At 39.2% G+C, this 22882-nt stretch overlaps 1 protein-coding gene across 1 annotated transcript in view; it reads left to right on the top strand.

Annotated features, from left to right (window-relative positions):
* Positions 1 to 22882, top strand: part of SHPRH (SNF2 histone linker PHD RING helicase) — a 307366-nt gene that overhangs the window by 78554 nt on the left and 205930 nt on the right. Inside the window, exons 8-10 of the mRNA XM_053712489.1 lie at positions 1609 to 1865; positions 5997 to 6626; positions 18629 to 18880. Of these exons, the coding sequence (XP_053568464.1) occupies positions 1609 to 1865; positions 5997 to 6626; positions 18629 to 18880 (1139 nt within the window). The remainder of the gene's footprint in view (positions 1 to 1608; positions 1866 to 5996; positions 6627 to 18628; positions 18881 to 22882) is intronic.

The raw sequence follows: 22882 nt of genomic DNA, 5'->3' as shown, positions 1-22882 counted from the left end.
AGAAAATAACTACCATCTATTCCCACTGCAATCTTTATTTTGCCCCCATCACTCCACAGAGACAGCAATCATTAAGGTTATTAGCGACCTACTTACAGCAAAATCTAAAGGCCACTTCTCTCTGCTTATCCTCCTTGTTCTGTCTGCAGCCTTCGATGCTGTTGACCACCCTCTTTTGCTCCAAACCCTCCAATCCTTCAGCATTTGTGACACAGCTCATGCGTGACTTTCTTCCTACCTGTCTAACCGTACCTTTTTTAATGTAGCCTTCTCTGGGGCATCCTTTACCCCATTACCACTTTCTACTGGGGTGCCGCAAGGCTCTGTCCTCGGTCCTCTTCTCAATCTACACGTCATCATTAGGTTCCTTAATAAAGTCCCACGGGCTTCAATATAATTTGTCTGCCGATGACACCCAAATCTACCTCTCTGCACCAGACCTAGCTCCTTTCTTGCTAAACTGTGTCACTCATTCTATCTCATCCTGGATGTCTTCTCAATAGCTTAAGCTAAATCTCTCCAAAACTGAGCTCCTTATTTTTCCCCCTTCTTCCAAAATCTCCACCTCTCATTTCTTTCTCACTGTCAATAACTCCATCATTACCCCTACCCCGCATTCCCGATGGGGTCAGATCTTTATGTCACTCCTCACATTCAGTCCCTGGCTAAAACCTGTCGCTTCCACTTTAAAAACATCTCTAAAATTAGACATTTCCTTACACAAGACACAACTAAGATTTGAATCCACTCTCTCATCCTTTCCCGCCTTGACTACTGCAACTCCGTCCTCTCTGGTCTCCCTAGCTGCTGCTTGGCTCTTTTACAATCCATAATGAATTCCTCTGCCAGGCTCATCTTCCTTACACGTCGCTCTTCACCTGCTGTACCTCTCTGCCAATCCTTTCACTGACTTACTCTTACCTCCAGGATTAAACACAAAATTCTGCACTTCCCCCTACCTATATCTCAGACCTTGTCTCCAGGTACTCTCTCTCCCATCCCCTTTGCTCTGCTCACAATCTCCTACTCTCCTCCTCTCTTGTTACCTCCTCACATTCCCGTTTACAGGACTTCTCCAGGCTGGCTCCCATCTTGTGGAACTCTCTGCCTTGCTCCACAATACTCTCCCCTAGTTTTGCAAGCTTCAAGCGCTCCCTAAATTCTCTAGTACTCAGGGATGCATACAACCTACACTAACCTTTCCTAACTACATTTATATCCCTTTAAACCCCTTAGCATGTAAGCCTATGAGCCCAGCTGTTTGTAGATGACCTTTATAAGAGCCGACTACAACAGTGCAACTCTCGACAGGGCCCTCTACCCATTTGTTACCTATAAATGTTATCATGTATGCCGCCCTTCTTTATAGTGCTGCAGAATCTGTTGGCGCTCTACAAATACCTTATGATGATGATAATAATAATAAAAGGAAATTGTTTTAAAATAAAATGCTGTAACAAAATAGCATTGTATTTTTACTCTAGAATATCCCTTTAATTTGTTAGCAACTACTAACACATTTTCATGGTGAAATATTGTATGTTTGTATTTTTTTATTTACAAGAGACACAGTTTTTCAGTGAATATGTTTTTGTTCTTTGTATATAGCTTTACGAGTGATGATACTGGCAGCCGTAAAGGAAATGAGTGTGACGAAGGGGGCTTCCATAGTGGCAATCTTCAAATATATCAGCTCTATATACCAATACAATGTTCAGAAAAATCGACGGCTTCTTAAGAAGACCTTTGAGAAACTCATCTTAGAGAATATAATTGAGCAAGTCAAAGGTCATGGACTAGCAGGTTCTTTCAAATTAGGGAAAAATTACAAGGAGGAAAAGTTTCATGATAAATCACAAAAACTGGTAAGATTACAGAAGTTGTAAAATAATATATTTTGAATTTTTAGGAATTTTCTAATTACCACTAACTCCTTTGATTCTTGGGCTTTAGGAGTCAGCCATCAGATGGATATTTTGGGAATGCAGTTGGCAGTGGTGGTTAAAACAACCTATTAAGGGGGGGGGGGGAGTGGACAGCATGTGGGTGACTAGGTTGTTAGGAGTGTGTCTAGGTGTCAGAGAGCATGGCTAAGCAGGGAAGTGCTATTTTCTCTCTTCCCTGCACAACGATGGTGCAACCTAAAAGACCGCTGGGTTACAGTGCAGTGGAACCTTAACTCGTAGTTGGCATAAAGGGCTCATGCAAGTGAAGTAAAGAATACTTATTTATATATAAATGCCTCCCCCCCACTCAATTACTGCTGTTAGTTACCCCTGAGTATTACTCATGTTGAGGTCATAAAAAGTGTCTTAACAGGCCCCACTGTTTATTATTTCTGCCACTGCCTCCTTTATAAAACATACAAGAATTGGCTTGCAAGAACAGGATAATAAAACAACTAATAACATCTGTTTATCCCAGGGAGTCACAATAATTTATCTAGTATTTTGATTTTATATTGAGATGTTAATCCCTACTGACAGAGAATTAAGACATTCTCAAGAACTAGATTTTAGTCAATATTTTGAAATTTACTGAAAAAAAGATTGTGTTGATGTAATCCATATTAACACAAACATTGCAGAATCATTTGTCTAGTTTAGATGTGTTCACATTTTCTAAATGTAGGGGTGGCCACTAATGGTGAGATTAGCTGTGGGCTACATTATACTTACAGTTATGCTAGAGAAAAAACAAATAATACAATTAGATTATAATCACACTTAGTTAAAAATTACATGGGAACAAATATACATGCTTAATTATTACTTGACGAGAAGGCAAAGCTGCTTTCAGTAAGAAATGTGCTGATATCTGTTCTGCTCAATGGTGCAAAGGGCCACCTAAAGAAAAACAAAAATGCAAGCTCAGATATGGCCAATATTTGGGCAGCCTGGTCTAGTTGTACAGATCTTGAAAGATATACCGTGGCCTCAACTAATATTGGCACCCTTGGTAAATATGATCAACAAAGGCTGTAAAAAAATAATTCTCTTTATTGTTTATCCTTTTGATCATCTTTTGTTAACAAAATGCACAAAAAATAACCTGATCTCATGGATATGAATTGCAAACACAACACAGGTTTATAAAAAAAAAAAAGAAATCTTTGTTAAATATATGTGTGGCACAATTATTGGCACTCCTATGAATTCATATGAGAAAAATATATTTTTAGTATATTCCCATTGATATTTTACATTTTTTAGTACACCTGGGTAACAAGAAACAGAAAATTGTTCAAACATGACTTCCTGTTTTGCAGGGGTAACACAGGCCAAATTCCCTTAGTCATCACAACGGGTAAGATTGTTGAGTGTCACAAAATGGGAAGTGGCTATAAGAAAATAGCAGTAGGGCAATAATTAAGATGTTCCAGTCAACCGAAATTTTTTATGAATTAACCTGGAAGAGGACGTGTGTCTATATTGTCTCAACTTACTGTGAAGAAGATGGTTAGAGTGGTCAAAATATCTCCAAGGATCACAGCTGGAGAATTGCAAAAGTTAATTGCATCTTAATGTCAGAAAATCTCCAAAACTACAATCCAACGTCGCCTACATCACCACAAGTTGTTTAGAAGGGTTTCAAGAAAAAAGCCTCTACTCTTATCCAAAAACAAGCTCAAGCATCTTCAGTTTCAAGAGATATTAAATGAACACCTGACTGCCTCTGCCAGAAAGCTTAAAATATGCCATGGTTGGATCTTCCAGCAGGACAATGATTCAAAACATATATTAAAAATCAATCAACACAAAAAATTGTTTACTGACCACAAAATCCAAGGACCTGCCATATCCATCCCAGTCCTGTGACTTCAACTCCATAGAATACCTGTGGGGTGAACTGAAGAGGAGAGTCCACCAGCGTCGACTTCAATGATTTGAAGGATCTGGAGAGATTCTGTATGGGGGAATGGTCTCGGATACCTTGCCATATATTCTCCAACCTCATCAGGCATTATAGGAGAAGACTCAGAGCTGCTATCTTGGCAAATAGAGATAGCAAAAACTATTGACTAAAAGAGTACCAATAATTTTGCCACACACATATTTAACAAAGATTTGATTTTTTTTAAGACAAACTTGTGTTGTGTTTGCAGTTGTTTGATATCCATGAGAGCAGAGTAGTTTTGTGTATTTTTTTAACAATAGGTTAAACAATAAAGACAATTTTCACAACCTTCTTCACTCATATTTATCAAGGGTGCCAATATTAGTGGAGGACAATGTACTTCAGATACTTTTTGTCTCTTAAAGGGTAATTAGTTCACCTTTTAGGAATCTACATCTTCATGTGGATTTCTGCTTAAATTTCTTTCACATATGGTGACTTTCTCTGTCCTAAAGAAAGCTATATGGCCCTCATTTATGAAGCTGCTTAAGCAGCTTTGTGGAGGGGGGGGTTGGTGCAGGCTTGTGCAATCTTAATTTCCAGCAGCCGATAGAACACCAGAGGCCCTGAATGTGTGCAGACTAATTGTCTCTATTAGAAGCTTGTTCACCCCAAGAAAAGGTCAAGGGATTGTTTTCTGTATTATGTACATTTCACTTCTACTTCCCAGATGGGGATCATGGAACATTTAAAATCTCCTAAATGTATGTATGTACACTGCATGCTTTTGCCAGTCAGTGGCTCAGTTTACACAAGAGAAGTAAAAATATAGATAAAGGGGAATCAGTTGATGTGATATACTTAGATTTTGCAAAGGCATTTGATACAGTGCCACATGAGAGATTAATGCACAAAATTAAGGGACTGGAAATAGCTGAAAATGTTATCTCATGGATAAATAACTGGATTAAAGATGGGCCCTGTTCTTTTTAATATTTTTATAAATGACTTGGAGCAAGGATTAAATAGCGACATCTCTATTTTTGCAGATGATACTAAGTTAAGTAAGGTCATTAGGTCAGAGCAGGATGAACTCTCTTTACAAAGGGATTTGCTAAAATTAGAACTATGGGCAAGTGAATGGAAAATGAGATTTAATATGGAAAAATGCAAGGTTCTACATTTTGGAAGTAAAAATAAGCAGGCTACGTATTTTTTAAATGGCACAAGACTTAGCCAAACACAGGAGGAAAGGGATTTGGGAGTAGTAATAGATAACAAGCTAAAGATGAGTGCACAATGCAGGGCAGCGGCTTCAAATGCTAATAAGATACTAGCATGTATTAAAAGAGGCATTGATTCAAGGGAGGAAAGCATAATTCTGTCATTATATAAAGCCCTGGTAAGACCTCACCTTGAGTTTGGAGTGCAGTTCTGGGGACCGATTGCTAAAAAAGATATTGCAGAACTAGAAAAAGTTCAGAGAAGGGCCACAAAGCTAATAAGGGGATTGGAGAAATTAACCTATGAGGAGAGGCTAGCCAGACTGGGTCTGTTCTCTTTAGAAAAAAGGCGTTTGAGAGGTGACATGATTACTTTATATAAATATATTCAAGGCCCATATACAGAGATGGCAGAAGCTCTGTTTATTCCAAGAAAATTGTTTCTGACAAGAGGTCATAATTTAAGGTTGGAGGAAAGGAGATTTAATCTCCTGCAACTGAAACATTTTTTCACTGTAAGAGCAATAAAATTGTGGAACTCATTACCAAAGGAGGTAGTGAATGCCAATACCATTGATACATTTAAAAATAGTCTGGATAAATTTCTGTATATAAACAAAATTCATGGATATGATTGCTAGTATTAAATGGGTCACATTTTAATGGGCTTATTTAAGCTTAACTGGAGCTTTTTGTAAGTATTTTAGATTTATATAGGTTGAACTCGATGGACTTTTTTCAACCTTATCTACTATGTTACTATGTAATACTTAAAAATAAGTAAGACTTATTTAAAAAACAAAACAAAAAAAAACTGTAAGAATATTGCTTATAATGGCAGCAGTCTTCATTCTATAATATTCCTTTCAGTAGATAACATTAAACCAATGAAATAAAAAAAACGTAATTTTAGCTAATTAATTTTTTTATTTTCAGAGAATGAAAGTTGCAAAAAAGGTTCAGCAGAAGTCGTCGGATCTTAACAAATGTGAAAATGAAGAACATTCTGAGACTTCCCTTAAAGAAGATAGAACTCCCAATGAACATGACTACTGTACACAAATGAAGAACTTAAGTCCAGAAAATCAACTGAAAAGTTGTCGCACAAGTAAACGGATCCAAGAGAGGACTTTAGAACAAGAAAACTCTAGCATGCAAGATAATTTATCTGATTCCCAAGATTATAGCACTAATTTAACAGCTACAGAAACCAAGCATGAAGGTGTTCAAGGTGATATAGATTCTAAGGATCCTGTTTGCCAGTCTAGCTCTGTCTTCCCCTTCAATACCTCAGACTATCGCTTTGAGTGCATTTGTGGTGAGTTGGGACTTCTTGATTACAAGGCCCGTGTACAGTGCCTTCAATGTCATCTCTGGCAGCACGCAGAATGTGTGAACTATAAGGAAGAGAACCTGGGTGTAACACCGTTCTATTGTCCACATTGCTTGGTGTCCATGAAACCTGTTCCCACTGGAGCAACCCTCATAATTTCACCAAGCTCTATCTGTCACCAGTGGGTAGACGAAATCAATCGGCACGTACGATCATCCTCACTGCATGTTATGGTGAGGATATTCTACCTGTGGTAGATGCTCTATTATGTCAGTATCTGAATTCTATATTTATACGTTTACTACAATTCAGTTTCTTAAAAAAAATGTTCCTTTGCTAACTTTCTAAGCAAACTGATGACAGTCAGATTAGAAACAATTGACTCATTTGGTTTGCCAGCTTTCTGATCTGTTTTAACATGTAGGTTGTTTTGATTTTCATGTTAAATTATGTTTAATAGAGTTTTCTGCTTATTCAAAATTGTTTTATTTCCATTTTTAAATTTACTACTTTTGTTTTATCTGAGATGAGTTGACTACAGGTTTTGACCACACAATTTGCAAGGTACTGCTTTCTTAACTCATAAGCTTGCCACCCATAGTACGTTAAATCACCTTTTGAAGGTTGCCTCTTATCTCAATGCATTTGACAGTTTTTCACAGCTAGAAGGCATTGGTGCCATATAGATAACATTGATCTCACTCCAGTGGAGTTACTTATGAGAGGGCACTGATTGGCTAAAATGCAAGTCTGTAAAAGGAACTAATATAAGGCGGCAAGTCTGCAGAGGCTACACGGTAATCACAGAGGTAAAAAACATAATTTATGCTTACCTGATAAATTTATTTCTCTTGTAGTGTAGTCAGTCCACGGGTCATCCATTACTTATGGGATTATATCTCTTCCCCAACAGGAAGTTGCAAGAGGATCACCCAAGCAGAGCTGCTATATAGCTCCTCCCCTCACATGTCATATCCAGTCATTCAACCGAAACAAGACGAGAAAGGAGAAACCATAGGGTGCAGTGGTGTCTGGAGTTTAATTAAAAATGTAGATCTGCCTTAAAAGACAGGGCGGGCCGTGGACTGACTACACTACAAGAGAAATAAATTTATCAGGTAAGCATAAATTATGTTTTCTCTTGTTAAGTGTAGTCAGTCCACGGGTCATCCATTACTTATGGGATACTAATACCAAAGCTAAAGTACACGGATGAAGGGAGGGACAAGGCAGGAACTTTAAACGGAGGGAACCACTGCCTGAAGTACCTTTCTCCCAAAAATAGCCTCCGAAGAAGCAAAAGTGTCAAATTTGTAAAACTTTGAAAAAGTGTGAAGTGAAGACCAAGTCGCAGCCTTGCAAATCTGTTCAACAGAAGCCTAATTTTTAAAGGCCCAGGTGGAAGCCACAGCTCTAGTAGAATGAGCTGTAATTCTTTCAGGAGGCTGCTGTCCAGCAGTCTCATAGGCTAAACGTATTATGCTACGAAGCCAAAAAGAGAGAGAGGTAGCCGAAGCCTTTTGACCTCTCCTCTGTCCAGAGTAAACGACAAACAGGGAAGAAGTTTGACGAAAATCTTTAGTTGCCTGCAAATAGAACTTCAGGGCACGGACTACGTCCAGATTATGCAAAAGTCGTTCCTTCTTTGAAGAAGGGTTAGGACACAATGATGGAACAACAATCTCTTGATTGATATTCCTGTTAGAAACTACCTTAGGTAAGAACCCAGGTTTAGTACGCAGAACTACCTTGTCTGAATGAAAAATCAGATAAGGAGAATCACAATGTAAGGCAGATAACTCAGAGACTCTTCGAGCCGAGGAAATAGCCATCAAAAACAGAACTTTCCAAGATAACAGCTTAATATCAATGGAATGAAGGGGTTCAAATGGAACGCCTTGCAGGACGTTAAGAACTAAGTTTAAGCTCCACGGCGGAGCAACAGTCTTAAACACAGGCTTAATCCTAGCCAAAGCCTGACAAAAAGCCTGAACGTCTGGAATTTCTGCCAGACGCTTGTGTAGAAGAATAGACAGAGCAGAAATCTGTCCTTTTAACGAACTAGCAGATAAGCCCTTTTCTAAACCCTCTTGTAGAAAAGACAATATCCTAGGAATCCTAACCTTACTCCATGAGTAACTCTTGGATTCGCACCAATACAAATATTTACGCAATATCTTATGGTAAATTCTTCTGGTAACAGGTTTCCTAGCCTGTATTAAGGTATCAATAACCGACTCCGAGAAGCCACGCTTTGATAGAATCAAGCGTTCAATCTCCATGCAGTCAGCCTCAGAGAAATTAGATTTGGATGGTTGAAAGAACCCTGAATTAGAAGGTCCTGCCTCAGAGGCAGAGACCATGGTGGACAGGACGACATGTCCACTAGGTCTGCATACCAGGTCCTGCGTGACCACGCAGGCGCTATCAGAATCACTGATGCTCTCTCCTGTTTGATCTTGGCAATCAGTCGAGGCAGCAGCGGAAACGGTGGAAACACATAAGCCATCTTGAAAACCCAAGGGGCTGCTAGAGCATCTATCAGCGCCGCTCCCGGGTCCCTGGACCTCGATCCGTAATGAGGAAGCTTGGCGTTCTGGCGAGACGCCATGAGATCCAGATCTGGTTTGCCCCAACGATGAATCAGTTGAGCGAAGACCTCCGGATGAAGTTCCCACTCCCCCGGATGAAAAGTCTGGCGACTTAGAAAATCCGCCTCCCAGTTCTCCACGCCTGGGATGTAGATTGCTGACAGGTGGCAAGAGTGAGACTCTGCCCAGTGAATTATCTTTGAGACTTCCAACATCGCTAGGGAACTCCTGGTTCCCCCTTGATGATTGATGTAAGCCACAGTCGTGATGTTGTCTGACTGAAATCTGATGAACCTCAGAGTTGCTAACTGAGGCCAAGCTAGAAGAGCATTGAATATTGCTCTTAACTCCAGAATATTTATTGGGAGGAGTTTCTCCTCCTGAGTCCATGATCCCTGAGCCTTCAGGGAATTCCAGACTGCGCCCCAACCTAGAAGGCTGGCGTCTGTTGTTACAATCGTCCAATCTGGCCTGCGAAAGGTCATCCCCTTGGACAGGTGGGGCCGAGAAAGCCACCATAGAAGAGAATCTTTGGTCTCTTGGTCCAGATTTAGTAGAGGGGACAAATCTGAATAATCCCCATTCCACTGACTTAGCATGCACAATTGCAGCGGTCTGAGATGCAGTCGCGCAAATGGTACTATGTCCATTGCCGCTACCATTAAGCCGATTACTTCCATGCACTGAGCTACTGACGGGTATGGAATGGAATGAAGGGCACGGCAAGCATTTAGAAGTTTTGATAACCTGGCCTCCGTCAGGTAAATTTTCATCTCTACAGAATCTATAAGAGTCCCTAGGAAGGGAACCCTTGTGAGTGGTAATAGAGAACTCTTTTCCACGTTCACCTTCCACCCATGCGACCTCAGAAATGCCAGAACTATATCTGTATGAGACTTGGTAGTTTGAAAACTTGACGCTTGTATCAGAATGTCGTCTAGGTACGGAGCCACCGCTATGCCTCGCGGTCTTAGTACCGCCAGAAGTGAGCCCAGAACCTTTGTAAAGATTCTTGGAGCCGTAGCTAACCCGAAGGGAAGAGCTACAAACTGGTAATGCCTGTCTAGGAAGGCAAATCTTAGGTACCGATAATGATCCTTGTGAATCGGTATGTGAAGGTAGGCATCCTTTAAGTCCACAGTGGTCATGTACTGACCCTCTTGGATCATGGGTAGGATGGTTCGAATAGTTTCCATTTTGAATGATGGAACTCTTAGGAATTTGTTTAGGATCTTTAAGTCCAAGATTGGTCTGAAGGTTCCCTCTTTCTTGGGAACCACAAACAGATTTGAATAGAATCCCTGCCCGTGTTCCGTCCGCGGAACTGGGTGGATCACCCCCATTAGTAAGAGGTCTTGTACACAGCGTAGAAACACCTCTTTCTTTATTTGGTTTGCTGATAACCTTGAAAGATGAAATCTCCCTTGTGGAGGAGAAGCTTTGAAGTCCAGAAGATATCCCTGAGATATGATCTCCAACGCCCAGGGATCCTGGACATCTCTTGCCCAAGTCTGGGCGAAGAGAGATTTTCTGCCCCCCACTAGATCCATTTCCGGATAGGGGGTCCTCTCTTCATGCTGTCTTAGGGGCAGCAGCAGGTTTTCTGGCCTGCTTGCCCTTGTTCCAGGACTGGTTAGTTTTCCAGCCCTGTCTGTAACGAGCAACAGCTCCTTCCTGTTTTGGAGCGGAGGAAGTTGATGCTGCTCCTGCCTTGAGGTTACGAAAGGCACGAAAATTAGACTGTTTGGCCTTTGATTTGGCCCTGTCCTGAGGTAGAGCATGGCCCTTACCTCCCGTAATGTCAGCGATAATTTCTTTCAAGCCGGGCCCGAATAAGGTCTGCCCTTTGAAAGGAATATTAAGCAATTTAGATTTAGAAGTCACGTCAGCTGACCAGGATTTAAGCCATAGCGCTCTGCGCGCTTGGATGGCGAATCCGGAGTTCTTAGCCGTAAGTTTAGTTAAATGTAAGACGGCATCAGAAACAAATGCGTTAGCTAGCTTAAGTGCTTTAAGCTTGTTCATAATTTCATCCAATGGAGCTGTGCGAATGGCCTCTTCCAGAGACTCAAACCAGAATGCCGCCGCAGCAGTGACAGGCGCAATGCATGCAAGGGGCTGTAAGATAAAACCTTGTTGAACAAACATTTTCTTAAGGTAACCTAATTTTTTATCCATTGGATCTGAAAAGGCACAACTATCCTCCACCGAGATAGTGGTACGCTTAGCTAAAGTAGAAACCGCTCCCTCCACCTTAGGGACCGTCTGCCATAAGTCTCGTGTGGTGGGGTCTATAGGAAACATTTTCCTAAATATGGGAGGAGGGGAAAAAGGCACACTGGGTCTATCCCACTCCTTGCTAATAATCTCTGTAAGCCTTTTAGGTATAGGAAACACGTCAGTACACACCGGTACCGCATAGTATCTATCCAACCTACATAATTTTTCTGGAATTGCAACCGTGTTACAATCATTCAGAGCCGCTAATACCTCCCCTAGCAATATGCGGAGGTTCTCAAGCTTAAATTTAAAATTAGAAATCTCTGAATCCAGTCTCCCTGGATCAGATCAGTCACCCACAGAATGAAGCTCTCCGTCTTCATGTTCTGCAAATTGTGACGCAGTATCGGACATGGCTCTCACATCATCAGCGCGCTCTGTCCTTAACCCAGAGCTATCACGCTTGCCTCTTAATTCTGGCAATTTAGATAATACTTCTGTCATAACAGTAGCCATGTCTTGCAAAGTGATTTGTAAGGGCCTCCCTGATGTACTTGGCGCCACAAAATCACGCACCTCCTGAGCGGGAGGCGAAGGTACTGACACGTGAGGAGAGTTAGTCGGCATAACTTCCCCCTCGTTGTCTGGTGATAATTTCTTTGCATGTAAAGACTGACTTTTATTTAAAGTTACATCAATGCATTTAGTACACAACCTTCTGTGGGGCTCCACATTGGCCTTCATACATAGTGAACAAACAGATTCATCTGTGTCAGACATGTTTAAACAGACTAGCAATGAGACTAGCAAGCTTGGAAAATACTTTTCAAATAAATTTACAAGCAATATAAAAAACGCTACTGTGCCTTTAAGAAGCACAAAAAGCTGTCACAGTTGAAATAACAATGAACCAAATTAGTTATAGCAACCAAATTTTCACAGTAAATGTATTAAGTTAGCAAAGGATTGCACCCACCAGCAAATGGATGATTAACCCCTTAATACCCAAAAACGGATAACAATTTAATAATTAACGTTTTTATCACAGTCAAACACACTGTCACAGGTCTGCTGTGACTGATTACCTCCCTCAAAATGAATTTTGGAGACCCCTGAGCTCTCTAGAGACGTCCTGGATCATGGAGGATGAAGTAGGAAGATTGTGACTGAATTTTTACTGCGCAAAAAAGCGCTAAAATAGGCCCCTCCCACTCATATTACAACAGTGGGGAAGCTCAGTTAACTGTTTCTATGCAGAAACAAAAGTTAGCCATGTGGTAAAAATCATGCCCCAATAAGTTTTATCACCAAGTACACAAAAAACGATTAACATGCCAGTAAACGTTTTGAACATACTTTTTAAAAGTTATGAAGTGTTATTAATAAGCCTGCTACCAGTCGCTTTTACTGCAGTTAAGGCTCACACATTACTTCAGTATTAACAGTATTTTCTGAGTCAAATTCCATTCCCTAGAAAAATACTTCAGTGTACACACACTCCTCAGCCTAATACCAGTCGCTACCACTGCATTTAAGGCTGAACTTACATTACATTGGTATCAGCAGTAATTTCTCAGTCAATTCCATTGCTTAGAAAAATAATTTACTGCACATACCTCGTTTGCAGGGGGGCCCTGCATGCTATTCCCCTTTTCTGAAGTTACCTCACTCCTCAGAATGTGCGAGAACAGCCAGTGGATCTTAGTTACGTCTGCTAAGATCATAGAAAACGCAGGCAGATTCTTCTTCTAATGCTGCCTGAGAAACAAACAGCACACTCCGGTGCCATTTAAAATAACAAACTTTTGATTGAAGAAATAAACTAAGTTTAAAAACACCACAGACCTCTCACAACGACCTATCTTTAGTTAGCTTGCAAGAGAATGACTGGATATGACATGTGAGGGGAGGAGCTATATAGCAGCTCTGCTTGGGTGATCCTCTTGCAACTTCCTGTTGGGGAAGAGATATAATCCCATAAGTAATGGATGACCCGTGGACTGACTACACTTAACAAGAGAAAGTATATTAATATAACCGTGTTGGTTATGCAAAACTGGGAAATGGGTCATAAAGGGATAAGTTGTATGAGAAGGGCATATAGCAAAGAAATAAATTAAATACTCAACTACCTGAGTGGCATCTGCATTAACCAACAGGAATAATTTTAGCACACACCGTAATAGAAATCAACTACAGGTAGCCCTCAGTTTACGCCGGGGTTAGGTTCCAGAAGGAATGGTTGTAAATCGAAACCGTTGCAAATTGAAACCCAGTTTATAATGTAAGTCAATGGGAAGTGAGGGAGTTAGGTTCCCGGCCCCTCTCAAAATTGTTATGAGTAACACCTAATACATTATTTTTAAAGCTTTGAAATGAAGACTTTAAATGCTAAACAGCATTATGAACCTAATAAAATAATCACACATCACAGAATATATAATTAAACTAAGTTAAATGAACAAAAACATTTGCTAAACGGCATTATAAACCTAATAAAATAATCACACAACACAGACTTTACTTGCATTTTTCTGCAAACCGTTCTTTCTATGCATTCCAATCTGGACTGATTTATAGACAGGAAGAGCTTGTTCCTTTGAATTCTGCTTGATGGCTCAGGTCTGGTTAAACTGATTAATTTCAGCTTGCTTTGCTTGCATATCTTTGATGCAAAACAAGCGGACAGCTCCACCTACTGGCTTTTTTAATCAATACACTGCTTCTCAATGCTTTTCAATAGCAGTCACATGACTGAAAAAAAGGTTGTTATTTTGAAACGGTGCAAATTGAACCGTTGTAAACCGAGGGCCACCTGTATTTAAAAAAAATATTTTGCTAGGCTTTCAGCATCCACAATATATCACTGTAGCATGCACAATAAATATAAACTGCTGACTTCTATAGGCAGCACAACAATGCAAACTTTATAGTAGTGCTATGGATATTGCATTTTATAATCTAGTCCTATGTGTTTAACCTCCACAAGGGGGTTAAAAACATAGGTAAAGTTCCACACTTCAAGTTTTACAGCTCCTGAGCAGGGAACTGTGGGTGATCGAATCGGTGAATCAGCTGAATCAAAGCTTTAAAGGGACATGAAACCCAACATTTTTCTTTCATGAGTCAGAAAGAGTTTTAAACAACTTTACAATTTACTTCTGTTATTTAATTTTCTTTGTTCTCTTGGCACCCTTTGTTGAAAAGCATACCTAGGTAGGCTCTAAAGCAGCAATGCACTACTGGGCTCTAGCTGCTGATTGGTGCTTGCACATATGTTTCTTGTCATTGGCTCACCAGATGTGTTAAGCTAATTCCCAGTAGTACATTGCTGCTCGTTCAACAAAATATATCAAGAAAATGAAGCACATTTGATAATAGAAATAAATTGAACAATTCTTAAAAATGTTATGCTCTACCTGAATCATTAAAGACACCATTTTGGATGTCATGCCCCTTAAATGTGTAGCCTTTTTTGCATTTAAATGTCCCTTTAAAGATATGAAAAGTTTTGAGATTTCTCCAAGCGTGCCCTGACAAATTTATACAATATTATAAGGATAACCAATTCTTGTAATGTGGTTCTTGTGTTAATTCACGTGTGTCAGTAACATCTGTCAAAATATTTAATAATGTATGTGAACATACTAGCAGGCCCACATTTATTATTATTATAACCCTAACTAAAATAGCTGTATGAATTGCTAATTCTATTACGTGTATAATGTATTATAGTAGTGGTGAAGAATTCTTCTTTGAGACTGGCAAATAGGCAAGGATTTAATGTATATGTCTGCTTGAATACAGCTAACTATCTTATTCAGGTGGTTTGATTTTTTCACATTTGGTCCCAATTAAAGCACAATTTTCCTTAAAGGGACATGAAACCCACATTTTTTCTTTCATGATTTAGATAGAGAATACAATTGTTAACAACTATCCAATGTACTTCTTTTATTTAATTTGATTCATTCTCTTGTTATCCTTTGCTGAAAGGTTTATCTATGTAAGTTCAGGAGCAGCAAAGAACCTAGGTTCTAGCTGCTGATTGGTGGCTGCATATATATATATACACATATTGTCATTGGCTCACCCATGTGTTCAGTCAGCAACCAGTAGTTCATTGCTGCTCCTTCAACAATTTATACCAAGCGTATGAAACAAATTAGATAATAGAAGTAAATTAGAAAGTTGTTAAAAATTGTATGTTCTACCTAAATCATGAAAGAAAATGTTTGGGTTTCATGTCCCTTTAAAATGCAAAATGTTTTTTAATAATTCAGACTTAGCATATAATTTAACTCCTTAATGACGGTTGACGTATACATGCCCTCTTATCAGGCCTTGTGTATAATACAGATCTTGCCAATGTCGGCTTTATCTACTTGTCTCCGGAAGGGAGGCATGCCGTACTAGTGCAGGTTCGTTGCCGTCGGCAAAGCTGCGCTTGTAAACTCCTTAACGACCGCGCACCATACAGAGTTTGTTGGTTGTTAAGGGATTAAACAACTTTTCAATTTACTTCTATTATGAAATTTGCTTAATTCTCCTGATATCTTTTGTTGAAGGAGCAGCATCGCACTACTGGGAGCTAGTTTAACTCATCAGGTGATTCAATGACAAGAGGCATATATGTGGAGCCACCAATAAACAGCCGCTGTTCCTTAACTCGTCTGCCACCTCTGAAGTGGCGGACAGCAATCGTACCAATCGGATACGATCGGGATGATTGACATCCCCTGCTAGCGGCAGCGAATGTGCAGGGGGCGGTATTGCACAAGCAGTTCACGAGAAAATACTTGTGCAATGATAAATGCCGACAGTGTATACTGTCAGCATTTATCGATGTGCGGCGGACATGATACGCTACAGCGGATCATGTCCGCTCGCACAATGATAAATCGGCCCCATAGTCCATTTTAATATGCTTCAACTATCATCCTTGATCATATGTATAGACGCACATACATATATATATATAAAACTATGAAATATACCAGGGTGCAGAAAAATAATCAACAAAATAAAACTATTTATATATATATGTAATATGTATGTGTCTTTACATACGATTAAGAAAGATTTTTGATAAACAAAAATAACTAACAAGGTAAAGGCAACAAAATAATATTGTAGTACATTATAAGACGGAAAATAAGTTTGTAAAGATATTATTTCAAAATAAAATAGTTTATACCCATATATAAGAGTCTTAGACTATATGAAAACTCTGTATGAATATGTTTTTGTAATATTGCACCAGTTTGGCTCTTGTGTTAATCTCACCAGATGATTCTCCAAGTCTAATCCCGGGGGTTCTCTTCGCTGTGCACGGCTGTATGCTTCACTGGAGTATTACACAGCCAATTTGAAGCTGACATGAGTTTTCTCTGCCTCTCACGTGAGAGCCTAGTGTAATATTTATAGGTGGAGTGGCCTGTATATTGCACATTACATCCCATAGGAAATTGCTTTTGCAATCTGTTACCTGAATGATTTGGCTAATCTAATCCCATCTTCAGTTCACAAGTTTCTGACCCAGATGATTCGTGACTTTGAGTATTACCAAGTTCTGCCTTCAGCTTTCTGGTTCCTGCCTAGCTCAAATGCAGGCTGCTTGTACATTGTGCTTACTGCGTATCAGCAGTGGCTCTTGTTATCATTAAAGTAATGATACATTTAAAAGGAAGCAATTTTGCAAATTAAAGTATATTGGAAAAGTGCTTTTAATTGATGTGCCCTTTTTATAATCTTTCATTGTTGAATGTAAAGTGTAGGATATCTTAAAATATATTACATTTTTCTGAAAGTTGGATAAACCTGTTCTAAATAAAAATGTTTTTTGTTTTATTAAAGGCATATCCCTTTTCACCAGTAAAATATACATTGTAACACTGATATCTGTCAGGAATTCCTAAATGACCCTTCACATGTATAATTTTTTTTTAGTAGACAACCTAAAGTATTGATCTAGGCCCATTTTGGTATATTTCATGCTACCATTTCACCGCTAAATGCGATCAAATAAAAAGAATTGTTCACTTTTTCACTAACTTTAGGTTTCTCACTGAAATTATTTACAAACATCTTATGCGATTATAGCACAAATGGTTGTAAATGCTTCTCTGGGATCCCCTTTGTTCAGAAATAGCAGACATATATGTCTTTGGCATTGCTTTTTGGTAATTAGAAGGCCGCTAAATGCCGCTGCGCACCACATGTGTATTATGCCCAGCAGTGAAGCAGTTAATTAGGTAGCTTGTAGGGTAATTTTAGCTTTAGTGTAGGGATCAGCCTCCCACCTGACCCCTCTCAAACAGCTCTCTTCCCTCCCCCACCTCACAATTGTCAATGCCATCTTAAGTACTGGTCTGCCAGTACTAAAATAAAAGGATTATTTTTTTCAATATAATTTATATATTTATTTTTTTATATATTTATATTCTGCAGTGTTGGATCCCACCTTAGCCCCCAACCTCCCTGATCCCCTCCCCCCTCAACCTATTTGCCTCCATCTTGGGTTCTGGCAGTTGTCTGCCAGTACCCAGTTTGCTAAAAAATTGGCTTTTTTTTAAAAATAAAAAAATTAAAAAATCATTTTTCTGTAGTTTAGCCCCCCCTTAATACCCTATTTCCCAACACTTATCCCCCCCTCTCCCTCATTCCCTTACACTTATTATTTTCCGTAGTGTAGCGGCCCCGTGCACTCCCTCCCCTCACGCGCTCTCCCGGACCCATCATCCCTGCTAACCAGAACTCCACCAGCGATGGGCTGCCCACCCGCCTCCCTCCCACGCCACCAACAATTGGCACCATGACTGGCCTATGCAGAGTGGGCCACAGAGTGACTGTCTCTGCATTGATTGCTTAAAAAATGGTATTGCAGGATGCCTCAATATTGAGGCATTACTGCAATACCCTGAAAGCGTCTGGAAGGGATCACGATCGCTTCCAGTGCTTGAAACCCCTGAGGATGTGCCAGTCATGTCCTTGGTCATTAACTACAGGTTTTTGTAAGACGTGCCTGGCATATCCTTGGTCATTAAGGGGTTAAGCAACTTTTTAAATGTATTATTTAATTTGCTTTGTTATCCTGGTATCGCTTGTTGAAAAAAATACCTAGGTAGGCTCAAGTGCAATAGTACAGCACTGGGAGCTGCTGATTGGGAGCTGCACATAAATGCCTCTTGTCATTGGCTCACCAGTTGGTGTTTAGCTAGCTCCCAGTATTGCACTGCTGCTCCTTCAACAAAGGATACTGAGAATTAAGAAAATTTGATAATAGAAGTAAATTGGATAGTTGTTTAAAATTGTATGATGTATCTGAATTATGAAAGGGACATTTTGGTTTCCATGTCCCTTTAAACCACATTACCTATCTGCTACCCTTTGTACTTAGAGACGTCTTTATTCCATTTATACAGGTTTATCAAGGTGTGAAAAAGCATGGCTTCCTGCAGCCTCAGATGTTAGCGGAGCAAGACATAGTCATAACCACATATGATGTTTTGAGGACGGAGCTTAATTACGTAGATATTCCCCACAGTAACAGCGAAGATGGACGCAGATTTCGTAACCAAAAGCGATATATGGCTATACCAAGCCCCCTGGTTGCTGTTGAGTGGTGGAGAATTTGCTTGGATGAAGCCCAAATGGTTGAGTGCACAACAGCCAAGGTTGGTTCAGTTTTTTATTTGTATTATATACATTAAAACATTTAGAGCTTTTTGGTACTTGTTCTCTGCTTGTCAAAAAACAGTAAGCTGTAAGAATTGTGTATCTGACCGCACTGTTGTAACTGCAGAATCACTGACCATAATCTTAGGTCCAGAATGTCACAGGTGCTGATGTTGGTGTAAGGTTTAAAGGGACAGTAAAGTCAAAATTCAACTTTCACAATTCTTAGAGCATGCTATTTTTAACAACTTTCCAATTTACTTCTGATATCAAATTTGCTTTGTTCTATTCGTATCTATTATTGAAAAGTAAAACTAGGTAGGCTCATAAGAGCTCAGGAGTGTGCACGTGTCTTTAATACTCTATGGCAGCAGTGTTTTGCAACATTGTATAACCAGGCTACAAGTAATGTTGCAAAACAGAGTAATACAGACACATGCACAGTCCTAAGCTCTTATGAGCCTACCTAGTTTTACCACGCGAACAAAGCCAATTTGATAACATGTAAATTGGAAAGTTGTTTAAAATATACTTTTATTGTCCCTTTAAGACCAGTGCTAGTTTTAAATGGATACTTGTAACCCAAAATTATTATTTCATAACTCAGACAGAGCATACAGTGAGTGTTTTCAATTTACTGCTATTATCAAACTTGCATCTTTCTCATATTATTCTTTGTTGAAGAGTTATCTACATAGGTAGTGTGCACTACAGGGCAGGAAAAAGTGCTGCCATATAATTCTCTTGCTAATGTTCTTATAAAATGGCTGAAGTGCTGCAGACACAATCCTGAGCTTACCTTCATGCTTTTCAACAAAGGATACCAAGAAAACAAAGAACATATGGTAATAGAAGTAAATTCGAATGTTGTTTAAAATTGTATGCTCTATATGAATCATGAACAAAAATGGGTTTTATGTCCCTTTAAAGGGACAGTAAACACCTTGTAATTACAAGACATTTTCTGTTGCGTTGCTATAGAATAACTTAAAGGGACACTGAAACCAATTTTTTTTCTATCGTGGTTCAGATCGAGCATGCAATTTTAAGCAACTTTCTAATTTACTCCTATTATCAAATTCTTTTCATTCTCTTGGTATCTTTATTTGAAATGCAAGTTTAGATGCCTGTACATTTTTGGTGAACATACTGTGTTGTTCTTGCTGATTGGTGGGTAAATTCACCTACCAATAAACAAGTGCTTTCCATGGTTCTGAACCAAAAGAATAGCTTAGATGCCTTCTTTTTCAAATAAAGAAAGCAAGAGAACGAAGAAAAATTGATAATTGAAGTAAATTAGAAAGTTGTTTAAAATGTCATGCTCTATCTGAATCACACAAGAAAACATTTGGGTTCAGTGTCCCTTTACAGCAGTTATTTTTCAATAGCCAAACTCCACTCACCATTTGCCTTATTTGGAGAAGCCAATCTGTGTTTTAGTCCACAGACAACCAGGTTAGCTCCGGTTATAATGTTGTATAGTGCATTGTTTAGTGGTTTTTATCTGATACCGCCAGGGGTGTATTTTTTTGGAGGAGGCAGCACTTTTTGTGGCTATACTTGTAAGAAACTTAGAGTTATTTTAGAAGTATTATACAGGTATATAAGGGAGATTTTGCTCAAAGAGCTCACAATCTAGGGGGTATAATAAGAGACTGCCCATGGAGCTTACGGTTTAGAGGTAGATCTGAACCTTTCTTATATTAAGCTAGCTATTGCCTTTAGTTCTGTTGGCCTCAGCACTTGTATATGAGGAAGTATTGTTTCAAGAAATCTGTGTTTGTTTTGTGTTTTACAATAGATGTGTGTTTGTGTGTCTGTGAGTCTCTGTGTGTGTATATGTATGTGTGTGAACACACATGTGTATGTGAATAACTGTGTGTGCATGTACATTTATTTTGGAAATGCCATAAAAAATTAACATTATTCCTTGACCAAAAAATGGCAGCAGAATCGTTAGTGCCTAGAGCAGCAAAAAACCTAAATACACCACTGGATACAGCCAATTAGGGACAGATATATAGCAGAGTTCCCCTTGAGAAGTTAGCAGGGTGCATTTAAAATTTTGAGTATTAGAAATTGCTCAATTTGCAGAGCTAAATTTCGTGAGAAGGGGCAAAATTATTTATGGAAATATATTGCAAAGCGGTTTCATTACACATAACTAAACATTTTAATATATAAAATCTCAAGGTGTTTACTTTCTTTTTTAAGCTTTGAGGATTACTGGGGGTTACAGCTAGGATTAACCTTACTGATACCAGAGAGGGGTGCAACACATTCATTAAAATAGCTTTCTCTTGTTAAGTGTATCCAGTCCACGGATCATCCATTACTTATGGAATATATTCTCCTTCCCAACAGGAAGCTGCAAGAGTCCACCCACAGCAAAGCTGCTATATAGCTCCTCCCCTAACTGCCATATTCAGTCATTCTCTTGCAAGCCTCAACATAGATAGGAGGTCGTGAGAGTCTGTGGTGCTTTCTACTTAGTTTATTCTTCAATCAAAAGTTTGTTATTTTTAAATGGCACCGGAGTGTGCTGTTTATCTCAGGCAGTATTTGGAAGAAGAATCTGCCTGCGTTTTTCTATGATCTTAGCAGATGTAACTAAGATCCATTTGCTGTTCTCACACATTCTGAGGAGTGAGGTACTTCAGAGGGGGAATGGCGTGCAGGTTTTCCTGCAGATAAGGTATGTGCAGTAAAATATTTTTCTAGGAATGGAATTGACTAAGAAAATACTGCTGATACCGAAGTAATGTAAGTAAAGCCTTAAATGCAGCGATAGCGACTGGTATCAGGCTTATTAATAGAGATACATACTCTTATAAAAATGTGTTTTAAAACGTTTGCTGGCATGTTTAATCGTTTTTTAACATACATTGGTGATAACACTGTAATGTTGGTATAGCCTTAAATGCAGTAAAAGCGACTGGTATCAGGCTTATTAATAGAGATACATACTCTTGTAAAAATGTGTTTTAAAACGTTTGCTGGCATGTTTAATCGTTTTTTAACATATGTTTGGTGATAAAACTTATTGGGGCCTAAGTTTTTTCCACATGGCTGGCTTAAATTTTGCATAGAAACAGTTAACTGAAGCTTCCCACTGTTGGCTGTGGCAGTTTGTTGTGTCTGTTTTTAAAAACGTCTGTCGTTTTTTTTTTTTTATCTGTTTTTTGCATTAAGGGGTTAATCATCCATTTGCAAGTGGGTGCAATGCTCTGTTACCTTATTACATGTACTGTAAAAAAATTGTTTGTTTTACTGCCTTTTTTTCACTGTTTTTCAAATTTTGACAAAATTTGTTTCTCTTAAAGGCACAGTAACGTTTTATATATTTGCTTGTTAACTTGATTTAAAGTGTTTTCCAAGCTTACTAGTCTCATTATTAGTCTGTTCTAACATGTCTGACATAGAGGAAGCTCTGTGTTCATTATGTTTTAAAGCCATGGTGGAACCCCATCTTAGAATGTGTACCAGATGTACTGATTTCATGTTAAACAATAAAGATCATTTTTTGTCTTTAAAAACATTATCACCAGAGGATTCTGTCGTGGGGGTAGTTATGCCGACTAACTCTCCCCACGTGTCAGACCTTTTGACTCCCGCTTTAGGGACTCACGCTCAAATGGCGCCAAGTACATCAAGGGCACCCATAGCGTTTCTTTTACCAGGGGATTCTGTCGAGGGGAAAGTTATGCCGACTAACTCTCCCCACGTGTCAGACCCTTCGACTCCCGCTTCAGGGACTCACGCTCAAATGGCGCCAAGTACATCAAGGGCGCCCATAGCGTTTATTTTACAAGACATGGCAAAGGTGGTGAATAATATTCTGGCAGCAGTATTAGTCAGACTACCTGAAATTAAAGGAAAGCAGTTAGCTCTGGGGGTAGATACAGAGCATACAGACGCTTTAAGAACCATGTATGATACTACCTCACAATATGCTTAGTCTGTGGGTGATTTTTTTTTGACTCAGGGAAGATGATTTAACC

This window comes from Bombina bombina, chromosome 4 (genome assembly GCF_027579735.1).
Source record: "Bombina bombina isolate aBomBom1 chromosome 4, aBomBom1.pri, whole genome shotgun sequence".
NCBI classification, from domain to species: domain Eukaryota; kingdom Metazoa; phylum Chordata; class Amphibia; order Anura; family Bombinatoridae; genus Bombina; species Bombina bombina.
Note: the sequence above shows the minus strand (reverse complement) of the source record. Positions and strands in the feature narration are given on the sequence as shown.